We start from the raw sequence: 22403 nt of genomic DNA, 5'->3' as shown, positions 1-22403 counted from the left end.
GTCTAGAAAGATTTAACTTTATTATTAATTTTTAATATAGATGTATAATTGACTTGCAACACTATGTTAGTTCCAGGTGCAAAACATAGTGGTTCAATATTTCTATACATTTCAAAATAATTGCCTTGATAAGTCTAGTTACCATCTGTTACTCCACAAAGCAATTACAATATACTGAGTCATTATCGTATTCTCCAGGCTGTACCTTTCATCCCCAGTAACTCACTTATTTTGTAGCTGAAAGTTTGTACCTCTTTATCTCCTTTACCTATTTCACTCATGCCCCAACAGGCAACCACCTGTTTCTTTTTGTACCTGTGAGTTTGTTTGCTTTGTTATTTTTGTTCATTTGTTTTACTTTAAGATTATGCATATAAGAGAAATTAAGTGGTATGTGACTTTGATTTATTTCGCTGAGCACAGTACTGTGTAAGTCCATCCATGTTGTTGCAAATGGCAAGATTTCATTCTTTTTTTATGACTAATATTATTTTGTATATACAACCATACTTCCTTTATTGATTCATCTATTGATGGACACCTAGGTTCCTTCTATACTTGGCTATTGTAAATAATGCTGTGGTGAACAGAGGAGTTCATATACCTTTTTTTTTTGGGGGGGGGCCGCTCCTGCAGCATGTGGAGGTTCCCAATGCTAGGGGTCTAATTGGAGCTGTAGCCTCCAGCCTATGCTAGGGCCACAGCAACACGGGATCCGAGCCACGTCTGTGACCCACACTGCAGCTCACGGCAACGCTGGATCCCTAACCCACTGAGCAAGGCCAGGGACCGAACCCGCAGCCTCATGGTTCCTAGTCGGATTTGCCAACCACTGAGCCACGACGGGAATTGCCATATACCTTTTTGAATTGGAGTTTTTGTTTTCTTCAGGAAAAAACAAAAACAAAAACAAAAAAACCAGAAGTGGAATTTCTGGACAGTATGGTAATTTTATCTTTAATTTTTTGAGGACCCAATCTATACTGTTTTCCACAGTGGCTGCACCAGCTCACATTTTCCAACAGTGAAGGTGCATTCTCTTTTCTCCACATCCTCACCAACACTGTTATATCTTTTTGATGATAGGCATGAGGTGATATCACGTGATTTTAGCTTGCATTTCCCTGAAGGTTAGTGATGTTGAGGATCTTTTTATGTGCCTGTTAGCCGTCTGTATGTCTTCTTTGGAAAAATGTCTATTCATATCCTCTGCTAATTTTTTAATTGGGTTGTTTGTTTTTTAGGTGTTGAGTTGTATAAGTTCCTTGTTTATTTTGGGTATTAGCCCCTTATCAAATATATTGCTTGCAAATATCTTCTCCCATTCAGCAGGCTGTCTTTTTATTTTGTTGATATTTCCTTCACTGTGAAAAGCTTTTTGGTTTGATATAATCCCATTTGTTCATTTTGCTTTTTTCCCTCTTTGCCTGAGTAGACATTGAAAAAAATTATTGCTAAGACCAATGTCAAGGAGCATACTGTCTACATTTTCCTTTGGGAGTCTTATTGTTCTAGGTCTTATGTTTAAGTCTTTAACCCATTTTGAGTTTTTTTTATATATGGTGTGAGAAAATAGTCCAATTTGATGCTTTTGCATGTAATTGTCCAGTTTTCCCACCACCATTTGTTGAAGAGGCTGTCTTTTTTCCTATTGTACATTCCTGTCTCCTTTGTTATATGTTAACTGACCATGTAAGTCTGGGTTTATTACTAGGCTCTCTTTCCTGTTCCATTGATCTATGTGTCTGTTTTTGTGCCAGTACCATACTGTTCTGAAATCAGGGAGTGGGATATCTCCAGCCTCTTCTGTCTCAAGATTGTTTTATCTATTTGGATATTTTTGTGTTTCCTTGAACATTTTATAATTATTTATTCTAGTTCTGTGAAAAATGCCATTGGTATTTTGATACGCATTACACTGAATCTGAAGATTGCCTTAGGTAGTGTGGTCATTTTAACAATATTAATTCCTCCAGTCCATGAACACAGTACATCTTTTCATCTGTGTTATTTTCAGTTTCTTTCATCAGTGTCTTATAGTTTTTTGAGTACAAGTCTTTTTACCTCTCTGGTTAGATTTATTCCTAGGTATTTTATTCTTTTTGATACAATTGAAAATTGGATTGTTTTCTTAATTTTTCTTTCTGATAGTTTAATGTCAGGGTATAGAAATGCAACACATTTCTGTATAGTAATTTTGTATCCTGCAACTTTACTGAATTCATTTATTATTTCTAATAGCTTTTTGGTATCCTTTTTAGGATATTCTATATATAGTATCATGTCATATGCAACAGTGACAGTTGTATTTCTGCCATTCCAGTTTTATTTCCTTTTGTTTTTTGTCTCATTACTCTGGCTAAAACTTCCAATATTATGTTGAATAAAAGTGGTGAGAGTGGGGAATCCCTGTTTGTTCCTTACGTAGGGAAAATGCTTTCAGTTTTTCACCAGTGGGAATATTAGCTGTGGGGTTATCATTCATGGATTTTGTTATGTTGAAGTGTAATAAATAATGTTGAGTTTTGTCAAAAGCTTTTTCAACATCTATTGAGATGATCATATGATTTTTACTCTTGAATTTGTTAATGTGATGTATCACATTAATTGATTTGCAGATATTGAAATATCCTTGCATCTTTAAGATAAATTCCACTTGATCATGGTGTATGATCCTTTTAATGTATTGTTTAATTTTGTTTGCTAATATTTTGTTGAGAGTTTTTGCATTTATGTTAGTCAGTGATGTCTTTGTCTGGTTTTGGTATCAGGCTGCTGCTGGTATCATAGAATAACTTAGGGAGTGTTCCTTCCTCTTTAATTTTTTTGGAATAGTTTGAGAAAGATAGGTGTTAACTCTTCTTTAAATGTTTGGTAGGATTCACCTGTAAAGCTACCTGGTCCTGGAATTTTATCTGTTGTGAATTGCTTTAAAAAAAAAAAAACTATTACTGACTCAATTCATTACAACAATGAATACAACAGATACTCAGTCTGTTCATATTTTGTATTTTATTCTTGATTTTGACTTGGCAGATTGTACATTTCTAGGAATTTATTCATTTCTTCTGGATTGTCCATTTTATTGGTACATAATTGTTTCCAGTACCCTCTTCTTTACTAGGTTACTAGTGATGCATTCCTTTATTCTTTTAGTAATTACCCTGGTGATTATGACATGCATCCTTATATTATTACCAGGTACATTACATTTGTACTTTTACCACTTCCAGGATAACTCAAGGACCTTGAAACTATCCACTGATGTTCTTCCTGTCATTTGTGCCATTGTCATATAGTTTACAGTTATATGGTTTTTTAAAAAATCATAGGAGCAGTTGCTATTGCTGTTTTAAAAAATATGTAATAGTCACTTGAATTTGCTGACATACTTATTTTCTCCTATTTTCTGCATGTTCTTTTATATTTTCATGACGTTTTTCTTGGAGCTATTTTCTTTCATTTAAAAAAAAACTTTTAGTTTTTTAGTGTTTCTCTTAGTGCAGGTTTTCTGGCAATGAATTCTCTCATCTCCTCTTGTAGGAAAATGTGTTTGCTTTGCTTTCATATTTGCTTAATATTTTTGCTGGATATGAAACTCTTGGTTGTATAGCATTTTCTTTCAACACTTTTAAAGATGTCATTCCATTGCCTTCTGGTGTCCATTGTTTCTGTTGGAGAGTTACAAATACTTTATTAAAAATCGTTTTGAAAGTAATGTGTCCTTTTTATCAGCCATTAATTTTTCAAATATTATTTCTTTCCTAATCTTATCTTTATCCTATATTTTAATAGATCACATTTCTGTGGATCACATTCTGAGGTCCTGAGGTTAGGGCTTTTATATATATATATATATATTTCTTGGAGGGGGATTTTTGAACATGTTCTCTTTGTCTTTTGTTTCACCTGTCTACATATATTATCCTCGGTTTTGCTTTCTTTGTTTTCATCCTGCTTTGGAGTAATAGAGTATTTTGAGACTGCTGGTTGATATCTTTCATAAACTTTGAAAATATCAGCCATTAATTTTTCAAATATTATTTCTTTCCTAATCTTATCTTTATCCTATATTTTAATAGATCACATTTCTGTGGTTTTCTTTTTTGTATTTTTCTCTGTGTTTCAAACTGGATATTTCTACTGACCTATATTCCTGTCACCAGTCTTATCCCCTGCCTGTCTGATATTCTCTTATACTCTTTTATTATATTTTTAATAAGTTTTTTTCTGCTGTAGAATTTTAGTTTCTTTGTTGAAGATTCTATACTTCTAATAAAATTATTCATCTCATTTTAATCATGGTCATTTGATAGGTATTAGCTGTGGATTTGTTATTATTCTTTATTTTTTATTTTTTTGGAAATTTGATCCTGTTCTTTAAAATGAAAAGTTGGTATATTAATTTTCTAGGGCTTCTGTAATAGAGAAACACAAATGATGTGGCTTAAACAGCATAAACTTTTTGTATCATAGTTTTGGAGGCTAGAAGTCCAAGACCAAGGTGTTGGCAGGATGGTTCTTTTTGAGGACTGTGAGGGAATCATCTGCTCCAGGCCTTTATCCTTGGCTTTTAAGATAGGTGTCTTATGAATTTTCAGATGGGATTCTCCCTTTGTGTATGTCTGTGTCCAAATTCCTTTTTTTTTTTTCTTTTAATAAGTATAACACTTTGGGTTAGGGCCCACACTAGTGATGGCTCCTTAACTTGATTACCTTTGTAAACTCCCAACCTCTGAATAGGATCACATTCTGAAGCCCTGAGGTTAGGGCTTTTATATATATATATTTCTTGGAGGGGGAAACAATTGAATCCAAAAAGTTGGATGTGGCATATAAAACGTTGTAGAAGCTCTAGATGATGTCTTTTGGAATTTTTTTCTCCTGTCAGTTTTGTACATTTCCTGTTAGTTACATCCTAGTTTTGTTTTGGTTGTTGTTTTGCTTTGTAAGATGTGTGGATTTTAAATTTTATTCGTGCTATCATATTCACCTTCATAGTTTCCTCATATTTATTTTCTAACAAGGTGTTTTTAGAGGGCACAATGTTCAAGGTGCCCTGAAGATTCCACTTAGACTTCTTTCCAGAGTGGCATCCAAATGATTCTTCTCAGAACATCTGTTGCAAAGAATCTTGTTCTCTTATAATGTACAGTTAAAGAATTGAAAACTTTTTATTTCTCTTGCTAAAATAATTTTTAAAAATTAACCAAATAATTAATTTATTAACTTCTAGAGGGTACTCTAGAAATGTCTCTGTCCTCTCACTATCCTCTCCTACATTCTATTCTAGAGGAGTTTAATTGCTTGCATGGATAAACACAGTGCAGTTGTACTCACTGTGTTATCTTGCTAGCAGTGTAGTACATTTCTTGCAGTTCTACATTTTAGGAGTGTCTCTTCCAATGAGCAGAACAATCTGCTTTCTAGGAGGTCTGGGAATAAGCAAGCAAAAAGTTTCTCTCAAGTGAGTTGGGCACCTTGCATTTGCTTTGGGCATGGTAAATTGGTGGTGTGTGTTGAAGCCAAAAGATAATCGTCAGCAACTTTCTCCCTCAGGTGTGTGAGGAATGGTTAATAGCAGGCATGTGGTATTACATGGTACTACCACCTAGTTCTCAATACAGAATCCTAAAGATTCAAACATCCACATGGGAAGGGAAGCAATATCATGGTTGTATATTATTTTAATAATATTTTGTCAATTTTAAAAGCATAACTTAGAGAAAACTTTTTTTTTTGTCTTTTCTAGGGCTGCTCCTGTGGCATATGGAGGTTCCAGGCTAGGGGTCCAATCGGAGCTGCAGCTGCTGGCCTACGCCAGAGCCACAGCAGCCAGAGCCACAGTAACGCGGGATCTAAGCCACATCTGCGACCTATACCACAGCTCACAGCAATGCCATATCCTTAACCCACTGAGCAAGGCCAGGGATCAAACGTGCAACCTCATGGTTCCTAGTCAGATTCATTAACCACTGCGCCATGACGGGAACTCCTAGAAAACTTTATTTAGCATATATTATCTGCAAGTGTTATTGAAATTTTTTTGGATGCTTTTGTTACAGGTTGCTTATATCATTACAATAGAAGGAAAACCATATTTTGTCCATCTCAAAAAGCAGTAAGTAATTATTTTATCTTTTCAAATTTTAATTCTTTGGTTTCTTGATTTTTAAAAATAATTATGAATAGAATTGTTTCAGTTCAAATACATATTTGCTACCTTTATACATTTAATATGTACGGTATATCAGTTACTGGGTAAAGTCCTAGGCATACAAAAGGCAATAAAATATGGGCACAGTCAAGTAAGTTATGATACAGAAAAGTATATTCAAACACATCAATAAAGAAATGGCTAATTTTATTATCATGTGATGTTATGATAAATGTATAGATAATATTCTTTGGAAATCAGGGAAGCCTTTTTAGAAAGAGGTAAGAGATGACTTGAAGGAAGATATCTAGTTAGCTCTGTAAAGTTGGGTAGTGGTGGGGGGACATTCTGTTTTGAAGGAATCATGTGCAGAACATGCAGGTGTCAAGACAGAGTGGATTTTATGGTATGCAGAAAGTCAGTGTGAATTACTAAAGGACATATTTTTTTTGAGGATAAAGTAAAAGATTTTAGAAAAGTAGGCAGGAGCCAGATTGTAGATCTAATACCATGATAAGAGTATTAGAAACCAAATTTTTTTTTTGTCTTTTGTCTTTTCCTAGGGCTACACCCACAGCATATGGAGGTTCCCAGGCTAGGGGTCTAATCAGAGCTGTAGCCGCTGGCCTACACCAGAGCCATAGCAACGCGGGATCCCAGCCGTGTCTGTGACCTACACCACAGCTCATGGCAACACCGGATCCTTAACCCACTGAGCAAGCGCAGGGACCGAACCCGCAACCTCATGGTTCCTAGTCGGATTCGTTAACTATTGCACCACAACGGGAACTCCTAGAAACCAAAAATGTTTTTAAGCATTTACTTCTATAGGCCTATTGAGTCCTGTAGGCTGTTTTTTGGGGGGGATAAAGGTGGAGGTAGGTTGTCTAATTATATGATTATATAATAGTATGGTGGGTAATGATAGTGGCTTGAACAATGGCATTTATCATATCACTGGAAAGAAAATTTCAGTAGACCTTGAAGACAGAATTGGAGAATGATTGGGAAATAGTGAAGAATCTTGGATAATTTAGTTGTTGCTTAGGAAAATTGGTAGTTTATAGTATAATTAAATAAGAGATATTAATGAAGGAGAAATTTATGTGAGGAAAGGGTGAGTTTGGTTTGCAGTTCTTATAAGATATCCAAGTGGGTTTTTTTTTTCCCATTAGGTATGTGAATATAAAATTTTTATGTATTTGTTCACATACCTAAATATATGTGAATTTTTATATTTACATATATTTATGTATGTGAATAAAAACTTTTTCCATTAGGTATGTGAATATAAAAATTAGCAGTAATCAATAGTTTGGCTGTAACTATTTTTAAATGAGAGCTTACAGAGAGTGCCTAGATATACTGGTGGCTAAAGACAGAATTTTGGGACAAACCAATATTTCTGGAATAGAATCAAAAAAAGCAACCGACGCAGAAGTTCAGGCTGAAAGGGTCAAGAAGCTAGGAAGAAAGGCAGAAGAGTGATATATGATGTAAATTAAGTGATTAGACTGAGTGGTCAGTTTTCAACATGATACCAGACATCAGAGCAATGATAATTTTAAAACTGTCTTTTGGATTTGGTGGTTATGAATCTTTTCCAGAGCAGTTCAGGGTGAATAAGAATTGACAAAGTGAAGAAACTGTGTGTAGACTACTCTTTTGATAAAATTTTATGAGAATGGAAAATATATAGGGAATGGCTAAAAGAGGACACAGAGCCAAGGGAGAATTATTTAGGATGATAATGACTTCATAATAAACGTGTATAGTTTTTGGCCTTGCCTGTGGCATGCAGAAGTTCCTGGGCCAGGATAGAACCCACAGCACAGCAGTGATCCAAGCCTTGTGGCAGTGACAACACCAGATCCTTAACCTGCTGCGTCGCAAGAGAATGCCCCATAATAAACTTTTTAATAGTATTAAGATATAAAACGGTAGAGAGGAAGGATTTGAAATTACAGTACCAATAAATTATGTATCCTCAATATATGGCACATAATAGGATGCATAGCACAAGCATAAGGATTGGCTTTGAGTAAAAAAAGTAGTCATTCTCTGGAAATAGAGATAATGAGTTAGGATGGGTACAGGTGATCTCAAAGTGAGGTGACAGAAATGATTGGCAGGAGTGGTGTCAAGTTTTTGAATAATTAATGGGGGGATGAAAGCAATTCTGACCAAGTTTATTGAGAAGAATTTGGTACTTAGCTAGGTGGGTATATTAATTCATAGTGATGCTAAGAAACAACTTATACAACCCAACAGCAAAAAAACCAACCAATCAATGGAAAAATGGGCAAAAGACCTGAATAGACATTTCTCCAAAGAAGATATACAGATGGCCAACAAACACATGAAAAAATGCTCAACATCGCTGACTATAAGAGAAATGCAAATCAAAACTACCATGAGATATCACCTCACACCAGTCAGAATGGCCATCATTAATAAATCCACAAATAACAAGTGCTGGAGGGGCTGTGGAGAAAAGGGAACCCTCCTGCACTGTTGGTGGGAATGGAAACTGGTACAGCCACTATGGAGAACAGTTTGGAGATACCTTAGAAATCTATACATAGAACTTCCGTATGACCCCGCAATCCCACTCTTGGGCATCTATCCGGACAAAACTCTCCTTAAAAGAGGCACGTGCACCCGCATGTTCATTGCAGCACTATTCACAATAGCCAGGACATGGAAACAACCCAAATGTCCATCGACAGATGATTGGATTCGGAAGAGGTGGTATATATACACAATGGAATACTACTCAGCCATAAAAAAGAATGCCATAATGCCATTTGCAGCAACATGGATGGAACTAGAGACTCTCATGCTGAGTGAAATGAGCCAGAAAGACAAAGACAAATACCATATGATATCACTTATAACTGGAATCTAATATCCAGCACAAATGAACATCTCCTCAGAAAAGAAAATCATGGACTTGGAGAAGAGACTTGTGGCTGCCTGATGGGAGGGGGAGGGAGTGGGAGGGATCGGGAGCTTGGGCTTATCAGACACAACTTAGAATAGATTTACAAGGAGATCCTGCTGAATAGCACTGAGAACTTTGTCTAGATACTCATGTTGCAACAGAAGAAAGGCTGGGGGAAAAATGTAATTGTAATGTATACATGTAAGGATAACCTGACCCCCTTGCTGTACAGTGGGAAAATAAAAAAATTATTAAAAAATTAAAAAAAAAAGAAAATCTTTCAAAATTCTGTCCTAACCCTACATTTTAATTTTGAGATTCAGGTTTAAAATCTGAAATTAATTAGCATTAAAGACAAAGATTTGAAAGTTCTATGCTGGAAATTGACACCTATGTTATTTCACTATTTGATATTTCTAACAGTTTGGGTTGTTCATTATCATGCATTTTAGTGTTATATGTCACTGTAGTTAAAATGCCTCCCTCTGCCCCTAATTTATTGTAAATGGATAAGTACCTGCACAATAAGATATGCCAACATAATTGGCATTCCTTTAAATTCCTCTGTAAAAAGAAAATTTGTATTAATGAAGAATATTTTCTCTGCTTTCTATTCATAATTTGAGCATTTTTTGTGATTTCTGCCTAGATTATTTTTATCTTCAGCTTCTGTTGTTTATTCTTATGACAAAAATGACATCCAACATTCTCAGCCTTTGTCAGCTCAGGTAAGACAGGTTTTTTTTCTTACTCTGGATTGTCTTTAAAAATGTAAATATTGTGAAATTACTAGAGTACTGCTTTGCACATTCACTGAAATTGAATCACCTGGACTAATTCTTATTTCTATCTGGCACAACTTTATTGAGTAATGGCCATTCATATTAAAGTACTAAGGTAGTTAAAGTAATAAATATACATGAGATATCTAGGATGTCCATTTTAAAAGTAAGTAATCCATTTGTTTTTCTCTGCGTATTTTTTTTTTTCAGATGGATTGCAGTTATCATGGATATATTGCAGGTTTTCCAAATTCTCTCGTATCGCTCAACACTTGTTCAGGACTCAGGTTGTAGCTTATTTAAAGACATTCCATTTGCCAGTATTTAGATCTTGCTAGTCTTTAAGTTGATCCTCTATATATGTTTTGTAGTCCTACAGTCACTTCTGTTAATTCATTTCTCTAAGGAGTGATCCAGAATTGCGGACAAAATAAAGTTGGTCATCCTGGCAGCCTCAGTTCTAGATGGGAGGCTGCTTGTTTATTCTAACAGGATCTGCTGCTTGAGGCATTGAGAACTCTTGAGTATAGGGGGTGCTGATTGTCTCTATACTAATTTAGTTTTCCCAAAGTCTTTATATTTTTGCGCTCTTTTAACTTCCTAGAATGGTTGCCAATTATAGAATGCCTGAGTCTGATAAGCACTTTGGCTTTGCTTGCAGGTACTTTTTGTTGGGTACCATCTTTCACTCAGCCCACATGGTCAAATGATTTAGAACCTTAAGTGTCAGGAGAGAGGTAGATATTTCAAAATGAAGAAAGGGACCTAAGGCTAAGGAAGAGAGCGCATATCCATTCTAAAGGCTGGCTGAGAAAATCACACCTAGATGTATATCAACACCTAACATGCTTTCTCTAAGATAATCAAGCCCATAGGTATTCTGTGCTATTACTGTCCAGTTCTGGGATAACACCCCAAAGAATAAAGAGATAAAGAAGAGAAGCTAAGGTCACTTTAAATGTAAAAAATTATTTTGGCCAACGTTTTTCATTAGAATATCAGATTACAGTTTCATTAGAATACTAGATTATATTCTATATATGGACCATAATATTCTAATCTACTAGAATATTAGATTATAGAATATTGTGATTATAGAATTATTTTGGACTTGCTTTGATTATTTTAATGTGTAGGGGAACATTGCAGTTTAAAAACTTCTCATATGGAATTGAACCAGTGGAGACTATTTCAGGATTCATGCACATGATTTATGAAGAAAAAAATAATAGCACTGATATTCCTCTGTTATGGAACAATGGCATTAACAGCTATGAGAGCTTACAATATCAAGTCAGAAAAAGTTCAGAAGTAAGTGTTGACTTTTAACTTATTCAGTATAATTTTATGAAATGAAAAAGATTTTCAGAGCAAAATTTGGGGACTTGCAAAATTTAGTTTTATTTTACTTCTACATGATAGTCCTGCATAACTTTTTAAGAAATTAAGTTGCTGTGCTAGTTATTAGATGAGCAAAAACTTAGGTAATTAATCTTGGAAGCAGGTATGTGAATACAGGACTAAATAAACCAAAAGACTAATTTTCACATGTAGGCATTTGGATAAATCATGTAAATTATTCCTTTTCCTCAATTATTCTGATAATTTAGGTGAAAATGTTGTGATCTGTATTTCTAAATGAGTCTTTGTTATGGGAGAATTCACAAATGAATAGCAGTGGCTTACATAAGGTACATGTAAAGCAAACTGATGTATTCTTCTTCCATAAAGACCTATAAGCTGCCATAAATGACATTCTTGTTTCTACTGAACTGCCATTGATTGTAAACTTTAGTAGTATCTTTCTAAACTGCATTGTTTGTCAAAAGTACTGTCTAATTGGTAGCAGAAAATCTGCCCATGTGGAATATTACTATGAAAAATTATCTTTAAGCTAAAGAAAGGAAAGTTTTGTGTTATCAACTTAATATTTCCAATTTCATCTTTTGTTAAAACCAAAATATACCTGCATTCTTATGTAGCCTGGAATCTCATTAAAAATTCTCCTAAACCACAGGCACATTTTGGACTCGAATTTTCTTAATAGTACCTAAATTTTGCATTTGAAAATCACTTTAATATGTAATTAGTAGCAACACATCTCTTAGTTTATATCTGAACATAATTTCAACAGAAGGTAAATTTTTGGAAATTTCTCAGGACTCATGTTATGTTTCATGTGTTTCAGAAACCTGACTATTTCAAGTTATTCCCCCGATATCTTGATATGTATATTGTTGTGGATAAAAATCTGGTAGGTCATTCTTTTGCATTGTCATTTTTAAATGATTTAACATTTATTTGTATTTATTTCAATGACATAATACAAATTTCAAAAGCCATTTTTTGATAAATGCTTATTTTGCTTTTGCAATATATGAATCATTATAAATTGTGAATATACCAAGTTTTTATTAATTCATTATAGAATCTCTAATTGCTTTTGTAAGAAGTATCTTTTCATGTGTGGAATTCTCCAGCATCTTGGTGTGTGGGACAGAGGAAATTTTGTTGAGTTATGTATATTTACTGGTTGTGATTGAAAGGGAGAAACAAAAGGAACATTTCATGTTACCACGATACTGACATCACTCTGTTCCATGTCTTCTTTAGAAGAAAGTATATTTTGCCTTGTTGAGTTTAGTGTTTCGTATATCTATTAGGACAGCTGGTTTCTGATGTTGTTCAAGTTTTCTGCTTCCTTGCTGATCTATGTCTGGTTGTTCTAGCTGTAGGTTGATTATGATGAATGATCTATTTAATGCGCTGCTGAACTTTATTCATCATTTTGCACCAATATTCATCAGGTGTATTGGCCTATAGCTTTTCTTTTCTTGTAGTGTTCTTTTCAGGTTGTGTTATCAAAGTGATGCTGGCTTCATAAAATGAATTTAAGAGGGTTCCCACCACCTCTTTGATTTTTTTGGAAGAGTTTGAGAATAATTAGTGCTAATTCTTTAAATATTTGGTAAAATTCATCAGTGACGCCATCTAGTTCTGGGCTTTTCTACATTGGGAGATTTTTTTTCTTTAGTATTGATTTAATTCTTAACAGTAATTGGTCTATTCAGATTTTATATTTCTTTCTGATTCGGAAATGATTCAGGATGTATATCTGTAGCAATTTTCCATTTCCTCTACGTGGTCCAGTTTGTTGGTATATATTTGTTCATAGTTGCCTCTTATGATCCTTGTATTTATGTAATATCTATTGTAATGTCTACATGTTCATTTTTAATTTTGTTGGTGTGGATCCTCTCTCTTTTTTTCTTGTTTAGTCTAGTTAAAGATTTGTTAATTTTGTTTACTTTTTGAACAATAAAGTCTTAGTTTTGTTAATCTTTTCTATAATTTTCCTGTTCTCCTTTTCATTTATTTCTGCTTTAATCTTTTTAAATACCCTTAATACTGCCAACTTTCAGATTAGCTTCTACTCCTAGTTCTTTGAGATTTACTGTTAGATTGTTTGAGATCTTTCAGTTTTCTTGATTAGTTTATCTATAGCTAGAAACTTCCCTCTTAGAACTGCTTTTACCATACCTCATCAATTTTATTTTATTTCCGTTTTCATTTGACTCAAGATACTTTCACCCTCCATTATTTTCTTACTTGAGTTTGGGAATTTTGTCTAAATTTTGTCTTTTTCTTTTGATTGGAGAATTTAATCCATTTACATTTAAAGAAATTATTAATTGGTAAAGACTTACTCCTGCCCCTTTTAAAATTGTTTTCTGACTGTTTTGTAGTGCCATTGTTTCTTGCTTCTGATCCTGCTATATTCTTTTGTGATTTGATGACTTTTTTTTTGTCTTTTGTCCTTTTTAGGGCTGCACCCGTGGCATATGGAGGTTCCCAGGCTAGGGTTCTAATCAGAACTGGAGCCACCAACCTACACCAGAGCCACAGCAATGCCAGATTTGAGCTGCGTCTGCAACCTACACCACAGCTCAGGGCAATGCCAGATCCTTAACCCACTGAGTGAGGCCAGGGATGGAACCTGCAACCTCATGGTTCCTAGTCGGATTCGTTTCCACTGCGCCACAACAGGAACTCCCGATTTGATGACTTTTGATATCAATATGCTTTGACTTCTCTGTCATATTCTTTTGTGTAATTATTACATGTTTTCCCCTTGTAACCATGAAGTTTATGTAAGATAACTTAAAATTATAACATCTTGGAGTTTCTGTCTTGGTTTAGTGGGTTAAGAACCTGACTAGTATCCATGAGGGTGTGGGTTTGATTCATGGCCCTGCTCAATGGATTGAGGATTGGTGTTGCCTTGAGCTATGGTGAAGGTCATAGACATGGCTCGGATCTGGTGTTGCTGTGGCTGTGGTGTTGGCCAGTGGCTGCAGTTCCAATTCGACCCCTAGTGGGAAACTTCCACATGTCGCAGGTGTGGCCCTAAAAAGAAAAAAATTACTTTATTGTTTTTTTTTTAATTTACACAATTTTTATTGATAGAATTCAGAATATAATAATAGTAATCACATGTAATAATTTAATATTAGTCTGCTAATGGGAATGAATTTTTTTTTTGGTATTTTTTGCAATTTCTTAGGCCACTCCTGTAGCATATGGAGATTCCCAGGCGAGGGGTTGAATCGGAGCTGCAGCTGCCAGGCTATGCCAGAGCCACAGCAACATTGGATCCGAACCACGTCTGCAACCTACACCACAGCTCACAGCAACACCGGATCCTTAACCCACTGAGAAAAGCCAGGAATCAAACCCACAACCTCATGGTTCCCAGTCGGATTTGCCAACCACTGAGCCACGACAGGAACTTCAGAATGAAATGGTTTCAAGGGGTAATATTTTGCTTATTTGGTGTTCAAAGTTAGTGTTCCTCTATCATCAAATCAACTGAAAATGTTCTATAAGAAACATTCTTATTGGTAGTTCCCATCATGGCACACTAGAAATGAATCTGACTAGGAACCATGAGGTTGTGGGTTTGATCTCTGGCCTCACTCATCAGGTTAAGGATCTGGTGTTGCTGTGAGCTATGGTGTAGGTTGCAGACGTGGCTTGGATCTGGAGTTGCTGTGAGCTATGGTGTAGGTTGCGGACGTGGCTTGGATCTGGAGTTGCTGTGGCTGTGGTGTAGGTCAGCAGCTATAACTCCAATTAGACCCCTAGCCTGGGATCCTCCATCTGCCATGGGTGCAGCCCTAAAGCAAAAAAAAAAAAAAGAGAGAGAGAGAGAAAGAAAGAAAATTAGGTGGTAGACCATACGTGACCTATGGACTGTAGTTTGTCAACTTAACTCCTGAGTTAAAGATGTAGCACCCTAATTTAAACTGATAACAATTAACTTTCATAGCGATATTAAACTTACCTTCCCCTTCAAACTTTAGGTTATTGGTGTTACACTTTGCTTACTTTTAACATTATGTATACAGTAGCAGATTATTTTAGATATGGCTCTCTTTAATACCTTAAAACCCATAAAAAAGAAAATCAAGATGATATCACTAACAGATAAAGTAAAACTCAGGATAGAAAAACTTAAGTAGAAGAATGAAAGGCATACTTTATATTGAATGATACAATTTAAATTAAAGATGCATTTCTAATAATAAACATTTAGTTGCTGTGTAAGTTATGATGAAACTGTAAAAATGACAACTCTGGAAATATTCAGAAGAAGCTAACAAAATCAAAAGTATAGTATATCACATTAAGGCATTTCTATTAGCTTTAAAAGATAGAAAATAAATATTAACATATAAAGATTAAATTAGTTGTCAAGGGAGTTCCCTTGTGGCACAGTGGGTTAAGGATCTGGCATTGTCACTGCAGCAGCTCAGGTCACTACTATGGTATGGTCAGGGAATTTCCACATGCCAAGGGCACAGACCAAAAACAATTATTTATCAGCTTGCTTTACTAAACATCTATTGACCTTTTTACTTTATGAATGGGTACCACTTATATTCAAATATCTATAGATATATATAGAAATTTCATGCAAAGGTAGTCATCTATAGGTCACAAGGAAAATAGCAATAGTTTTGTAAAAGTAAAAACCAATTTGTCAAAACTCTATCACAATATATTAAAGCAATAAAGAATAAAAAGAGATAAAGCAAAATAATAAAATTAAAAATATAATTATGAGTAATTATTTAAGGTACAAAAAGAAAAAACTATTGTTATTAGCTATTTAGAAATTGAAGAATTCTATATAATATTTTAAAAAATTGGAGGATATATATTCATCAGAACAGGCTAGGTTGTGCTATCATAAAAAGTACCCTCCAGGCGTTCTCTTGTGGCTCAGCAGGGTAAGGATCCAGTGATGTCACTGCAGAGGTTTGTGTTGCTACTGTGGCATGGGTTTGATCCCTGACAGGAACTTTCACATGCCATGGGCATGGCCCATGGAACTTTCACATGCCATGGGCATGGCCAAAAAAAAAAAAAAATTACCCTTCGAATCCTAATGGCTAAACACTATTTTTCATTCATGCAATCACTGTCAACTATGCACCTGGCTGACTCTCCACATCATCAGGTTTTTATATCTTTTTAAAAATATATTTTTAGGGTGTTCCCATCATGGCTCAGTGGTAATGAACCCAAATAGTATCCATGAGGATGTGAGTTCCATCTCTGGCCTTTCTCACTGGGTTAAGGATCCAGTGTTGCCATGAGCTGTGTTGTAGGTTGCAGATGTGGCTCAGATCCCACATTGCTTGGCTGTGGTATAGGCTGGCAGCTGTAGCTCTAATTCGACCCCTAGCCTGTGAAACTCCATATGCCATGGGTGCGACCCTAAAGAAAAAAAGGGAGGAAAGCAAGATGGCGGAAGAGTACGGGGATGCGCTCGCCCTCTCCCACAAACACAACAACAAAAAAAAAAACACATCTACAGGTTAAACGACTCGCACAGAACAGCAACTAAATGCTGGCAGAAGAACTTAAACCTCCAATAACGGAAGAATCTCATGACATAACTGGGTAAAACAAGAGAAAAGAGGAGAGTGAGAGAAGGGGAATTGGGAATGGATGGGTGCTCCTGAAAGGGAACTGTGAAGGAGAAAGGGAACCCACACCCTGGAAAGTCACCTAATCAACGGAAAGATCAACTGAGTCGGAGGGATCTCCAAATGCTGAGAGGAGTGCAGGAGTAGGTCTGAGATCTGAAAAGCAGAGTGAGAGCTGAACAGATCCTCTGAACTATTGGCACAGTCACCAAAAACCGAGATGCTCCAGTGGTGGCTGGGCACAAAGACCACAGCTTCAGAGGTTAGTCACCTAGGGCTGGTGGTGTGGAAACAGCCTGGGGGACTAGGAAGCAGTTGGTCAGGTTGGCAGTGCAGAGACAGCCTGAGAGATTAGGAAGTGGTGCATCATGGTTGGAGGGAGCAATATGCTAAGGGCTGGGGAATGAAAAGCCACAACAGAGGGTACCTGGGAGAAGAGCTGGATCTGCAGGAGAGACAAGGCACCAGTGTTGGGGAGGGGAGAGGAGAAGGGGCGGGCTGCCATAGAATACTCCTTTTGCCCCAGCAAGCGGACTTGCCCGCCAGCTAGCAGATAGCAGTGCTATCCAGTGCATCCCCCCTCCCCTACCCCGAGCACGCTCCTAACCTGAGGCTGCCTGCCATCCCAGAGGGCTGGCCTCACCACTCATGGGAAGCCAACCACCTCATGGGCTTTCCCTGCTCTGGCCTGCCCGCCCTCTGGAGGGGCTACACTCCCGCAGAGCAGCTGCCCAGCACTGCTTGCCCCCTGGAAGAGCTCCACAGTCCAGAAATGCCAGAGAAAGCTCTGCCTGGCCACAGGAAGTCTGCTTCCATTGTGGGGCAGTCCTGCCAGTTCTGGCTGCCCTGGGGAAGCACTTGTCTCCCAGTGGCCCAGCTAGCCACTCCTGCCCTTGGGAGGTGCTGCACTCTTGCAGAGCAGCGCCCAGCACCCCCGCCCCCAGAAGAGCTCCGCAGCCCAGAAACCCCAGAGCAAGCTCTGCCCAGTCACAGGAAGTCTGCCTCCATCACAGGGCAGATCTGCCAGTTCTTGCCTGCCCTGGGGAAGTCCTCCTTTGCTTCAGAGTGACCCTGCTAGCTCTGCCCACCCTCAGAAAATGCCTTGCTGCCTCAAAAAAGACCAGCCAACACTGCCAGCCCTCAGGAAACACTTCATAGGCAGTGCCGGGGCAAACCCTGCCCTGCCATGGGGAGTACACCTCCATCAAAAAAAAAAGAAAATAACAAGCAAGATGAAGAAGCTCAGGAACGATTCCCAGTTAAACCAACAGGAGAACTCACCTAAAGCAGTCAACAATGAAACAGACCTCTGCAGCCTGACAGACTTGGAGTTCAAAAGTGAGACAGTGAAAATACTGAAGTAAATAAGAGAAGATATGAACAGTAATGCAGACTCCCTCAGAAAGGAACTAGAAAATATAAGGAGGAGCCAAGAAAAACTAGAAAATTCATTTGCAGAGATACAAACTGAGCTAAGGGCAATAAAAACCAGAATGAATAATGCAGAAGAACAAATTAGTGATGTGCAAGATAGAATAATGGAAATCACCCAAAAAGGACAGCAGACAGAAAACCAAATGAAAAAACATGAAAGCAATATAAGGGACCTATGGGATAATATAAAGTGGGCCAATCTATGCATAATAGGAATTCCAGAAGGAGTAGAAAAAGATAAGGGGATGGAAAATATATTTGAAGAAATTATCATTGGGGGGAGTTCCCGTCATGGTGCAGTGGTTAACGAATCCAACTAGGAACCATGAGGTTGCGGGTTCGGTCCTTGGCCTTGCTCAGTGGGTTAAGGATCTGGTGTTGCCATGAGCTGTGGTGTAGGTCACAGACGCGGCTTGGATTTTGCATTGCTGTGGCTCTGGTGTAGGCCAGTGGCTACAGCTCCGATTAGACCCCTAACCTGGGAGCCTCCATGTGCCACAGAAGCGGCCTAGAAAGGGCAAAAAGACAAAAAAAAAAAAAGACAAAAAAAAAAGAAAAGAAATTATCATTGGAAACTTCCCAAATTTAAAGGACACTGATTTCAAGCTTCTTGAATCACAGAGGGCCCCAAACAAGTTGAACCCAAATAGACCCACACCAAGACACATAATAAAAAATGGCAAAAGTTAATGATAAAGAGAGGATCCTAAAGGAAGCAAGAGAATGATAAAGAGAGGATCCTAAAGGCAGCAAGAGAAAAGCAAAGTGTCACTTATAAGGGAACCCCCCCATAAGGCTATCAGCTGATTTCTCTACAGAAACTCTACAGTCCAAGAGGGAATGGCAAGAGGTATTTAAAGTGCTGAAAGGAAAAATTATGCAACCTAGAATACTCTATCCAGCAAGAATATCATTTAAAATAGAAAGGGAAATAAAAAATTTTTTCCAACAAACAAAAGCTAAAAGAATACAGCAATACAAAACCCATTCTAAAAGGAATATTGAAAGGGCTTTTCTAAATCAAAAAAAAAAAAAAAGAAGAAGAACTAGGATGGAGGAAACCACAATCAGAGACAGTCAGAGAGCAGTCACTCAAATAAGCCAGCATACAGATCTAATCATGAACATGTTTAAAACAAAATAAAATTAAAAAGAAAAAAAGAGTCATCAAAATCATAAAATGTGGGCAAGGGGAGTAAGGAAATAAAGAGATTCTTTTTTTAACTTTCTTTTTTTTTTAAATTTTAGTATGGTAATGAAGTGTTTGAACCTACAGGACTATCAGGCTAAAACGCAATTATAGGAAGGGGTTAACATACTTAAAAAAAAGGGCAACCACAAGTCAAAACCAAACATTACATTCACAAAAAATGAAAAAAAAACACTCAAGCAGATAATAACAGGAGACCATCCAACCAAAAAAAGAAAGGAAGAATGGAGAATCATAGAATCAACTGGAAAATGAGGTTTAAAATGGCAGTAAATAATAATCTATTAATTATCACCTTAAATGTCAATGGACTGAATGCCCCAATCAAAAGACACAGAGTGGCTGAGTGGATAAAAAGGCAAAAACCTTCAATATGCTGCCTACAAGAAACTCACCTTAGGACAAAGGACACATATAGATTGAAAATGAGGGGATGGGAAAAAATATTTCATGCCAATGGACATTACAGGAAAGCAGGAGTTGCAATACTCATATCAGACAAAATAGACTTTAAAATGAAAGCCATAAAGAAAGACAAAGTAGGACACTATTTAATGATTAAAGGATTCATTCAAGAAGAGGATATCACTATCATCAACATATATGCCACAAATATAGGAGCACCCAAATACATACAACAAATACTAACAGACATAAAGGGAGAAATTGATGGGAATACAATCATAGTAGGAGACTTTAATGCCCTATTCACATCAATGGACAGATCCTCTAGACAGAAAACCAATAAAGCAACAGAGATCCTAAAGGAAACAATAGAAAAGTTAGACTTAATTGACATCTTCAGGACACTACATCCAAAAAAATCAGAATACACATTCTTCTCAAGTGTGCATGGAACATTCTCAAGAATCGATCACATATTGGGGCATGAAGCTAACCTAAACAAATTTAGGAGCACAGAAATTATTTCAAGTATCTTCTCTGACCACAATGGTATGAAATTAGAAATCAACCATGGGAAAAGAAATGAGAAAAAACCTACTACATGGAGACTAAACAACATGCTACTAAAAAAATCAATGGGCCAGTGAGGAAATCAAGAAAGAAATTAAAAAATACCTCAAGACAAATGATAATGAAGGCACAACCACTCAAAATCTATGGGATGCCACAAAAGCAGTGCTCAGAGGGAAATTCATAGCAATACAGGCCTTCCTCAAAAAAGAAGAAAGATCTCAAATTGACAGCTTAACCCACCACCACCTAAATGAATTAGAAAAAGAACAAAAAAGACCTAAAGTTAGCAGAAGGAAGGAAATTATAAAGATCAAAGAGGAAATAAATAAAATAGAGATTCGAAAAGCAATAGAGAAAATAAAACCAAGAGCCGGTTCTTTGAAAAGGTAAACAAAATTAACAAATCCCTGGCTAGACTCACTAAGAAGAGGAGATAATGAACCCAAATAAACAAAATTAGAAATGAAAAAGGAGAAATCACAACAGATACTGCAGAAATACAAAAAACCATAAGAGAATACTATGAACAACTATATGCCAACGAATTTGACAATCTGGAAGAAATGAACAATTTTCTAGAATCTTACAGCCTGCCAAAACTGAATCAAGAAGAAACAGACCAACTGAACAGACCCATCACTAGAAATGAAATTGAGTACATCATAAAAATACTCCCTACAAATAAAAGCCCAGGACCAGATGGCTTCACAGGTGAATTCTACCAAACATACAAAGAGGATCTGATGCCCATCTTCTTTAAACTTTTTCAAAAGGTTGAGGAAGAAGGAACACTCCCAAAGACATTGTATGATGCCACTATCACCCTAATTCCAAAACCAAAGATACCACCAAAGAAGAAAACTATCAGCCAATATCTTTGATGAATATAGATGCAAAAATTCTCAACAAAATCTTAGCCAACTGAATCCAACAACATATCAAAAAGATCGTACACCATGACCAGGTGGGTTTCATCTAAGGATCACAAGTATGGTTCAACATATGTAAATCAGTCAATGTCATACACCACATTAAGAAAAGAAAAGTCAAAAACCATGTGATCATCTCAATAGATGCAGAAGGAGCATTTGACAAAGTCCAATATCCTTTTATGATAAAAAACTCTTGCCAAAGTGGGTACAGAGGGAACATTCCTGAACATAAAGCCATTTATGACAAACCCACAGCAAATATAATACTCAATGGAGAAAAATTGAAAGCCTTCTCAAATCTGGAACAAGACAGGGATGCCCACTCTCACCACTACTATTCAACATAGTTTTGGAAGTCCTAGCCACAGCAATTAGACAAAAGAAATAAAAGCATCCAAATAGGAAGAGAAGAGATAAAACTGTCACTGTATGCAGATGTCATAATACTATACATAGAAAACCCTAAGGACTCAACCCCAAAACTACCTGAACTGATGAAAAAAATCAGCAAAGTAGCAGGATATAAGATTAACATTCAGAAATAAGTCACATTTTTGTATACTAACAATGAAATATTAGAAAAGGAATACAGAAATACAATACTTTTAAAATTGCACCTCTGAAAAATCAAATACCTGGGAATATACCTGACCAAGGAGGTAAAGGACTTAATATGCCAAGAACTATAAAACATTAATCAAGGAAATTAAAGAAGATGTAAGAAATGGAAAGATATTCCATGTTTGTGATTTGGAAAAATCAAGATTGTAAAAATGGCCATACTACCCAAAGCAATCTACAGATTCAATGCAATCCCTATCAAATTACCCATGACATTTTTCACAGAACTAGAACAAACAATCCAAAAATTTATATGGAACCACAGAAGACCCAGAATTGCCAAAGCAATCCTGAGGAACAAAAACCAAGCAGGAGGCATAACTCTTCCAGACGTCAGGCAATATTACAAA

General features: G+C 36.5%; 1 protein-coding gene across 1 annotated transcript in view; it reads left to right on the top strand.

The window, feature by feature from the left end:
• Positions 1–22403, top strand: part of LOC125121943 (disintegrin and metalloproteinase domain-containing protein 5-like) — a 91144-nt gene that overhangs the window by 4764 nt on the left and 63977 nt on the right. Inside the window, exons 3-5 of the mRNA XM_047770235.1 lie at positions 6066–6121; positions 9751–9829; positions 12072–12137. Coding sequence (XP_047626191.1) covers positions 6066–6121; positions 9751–9829; positions 12072–12137 — 201 coding nt within the window. The remainder of the gene's footprint in view (positions 1–6065; positions 6122–9750; positions 9830–12071; positions 12138–22403) is intronic.

The sequence above is a fragment of the Phacochoerus africanus genome, chromosome 3, assembly GCF_016906955.1.
Source record: "Phacochoerus africanus isolate WHEZ1 chromosome 3, ROS_Pafr_v1, whole genome shotgun sequence".
NCBI lineage: Eukaryota > Metazoa > Chordata > Mammalia > Artiodactyla > Suidae > Phacochoerus > Phacochoerus africanus.
Note: the sequence above shows the minus strand (reverse complement) of the source record. Positions and strands in the feature narration are given on the sequence as shown.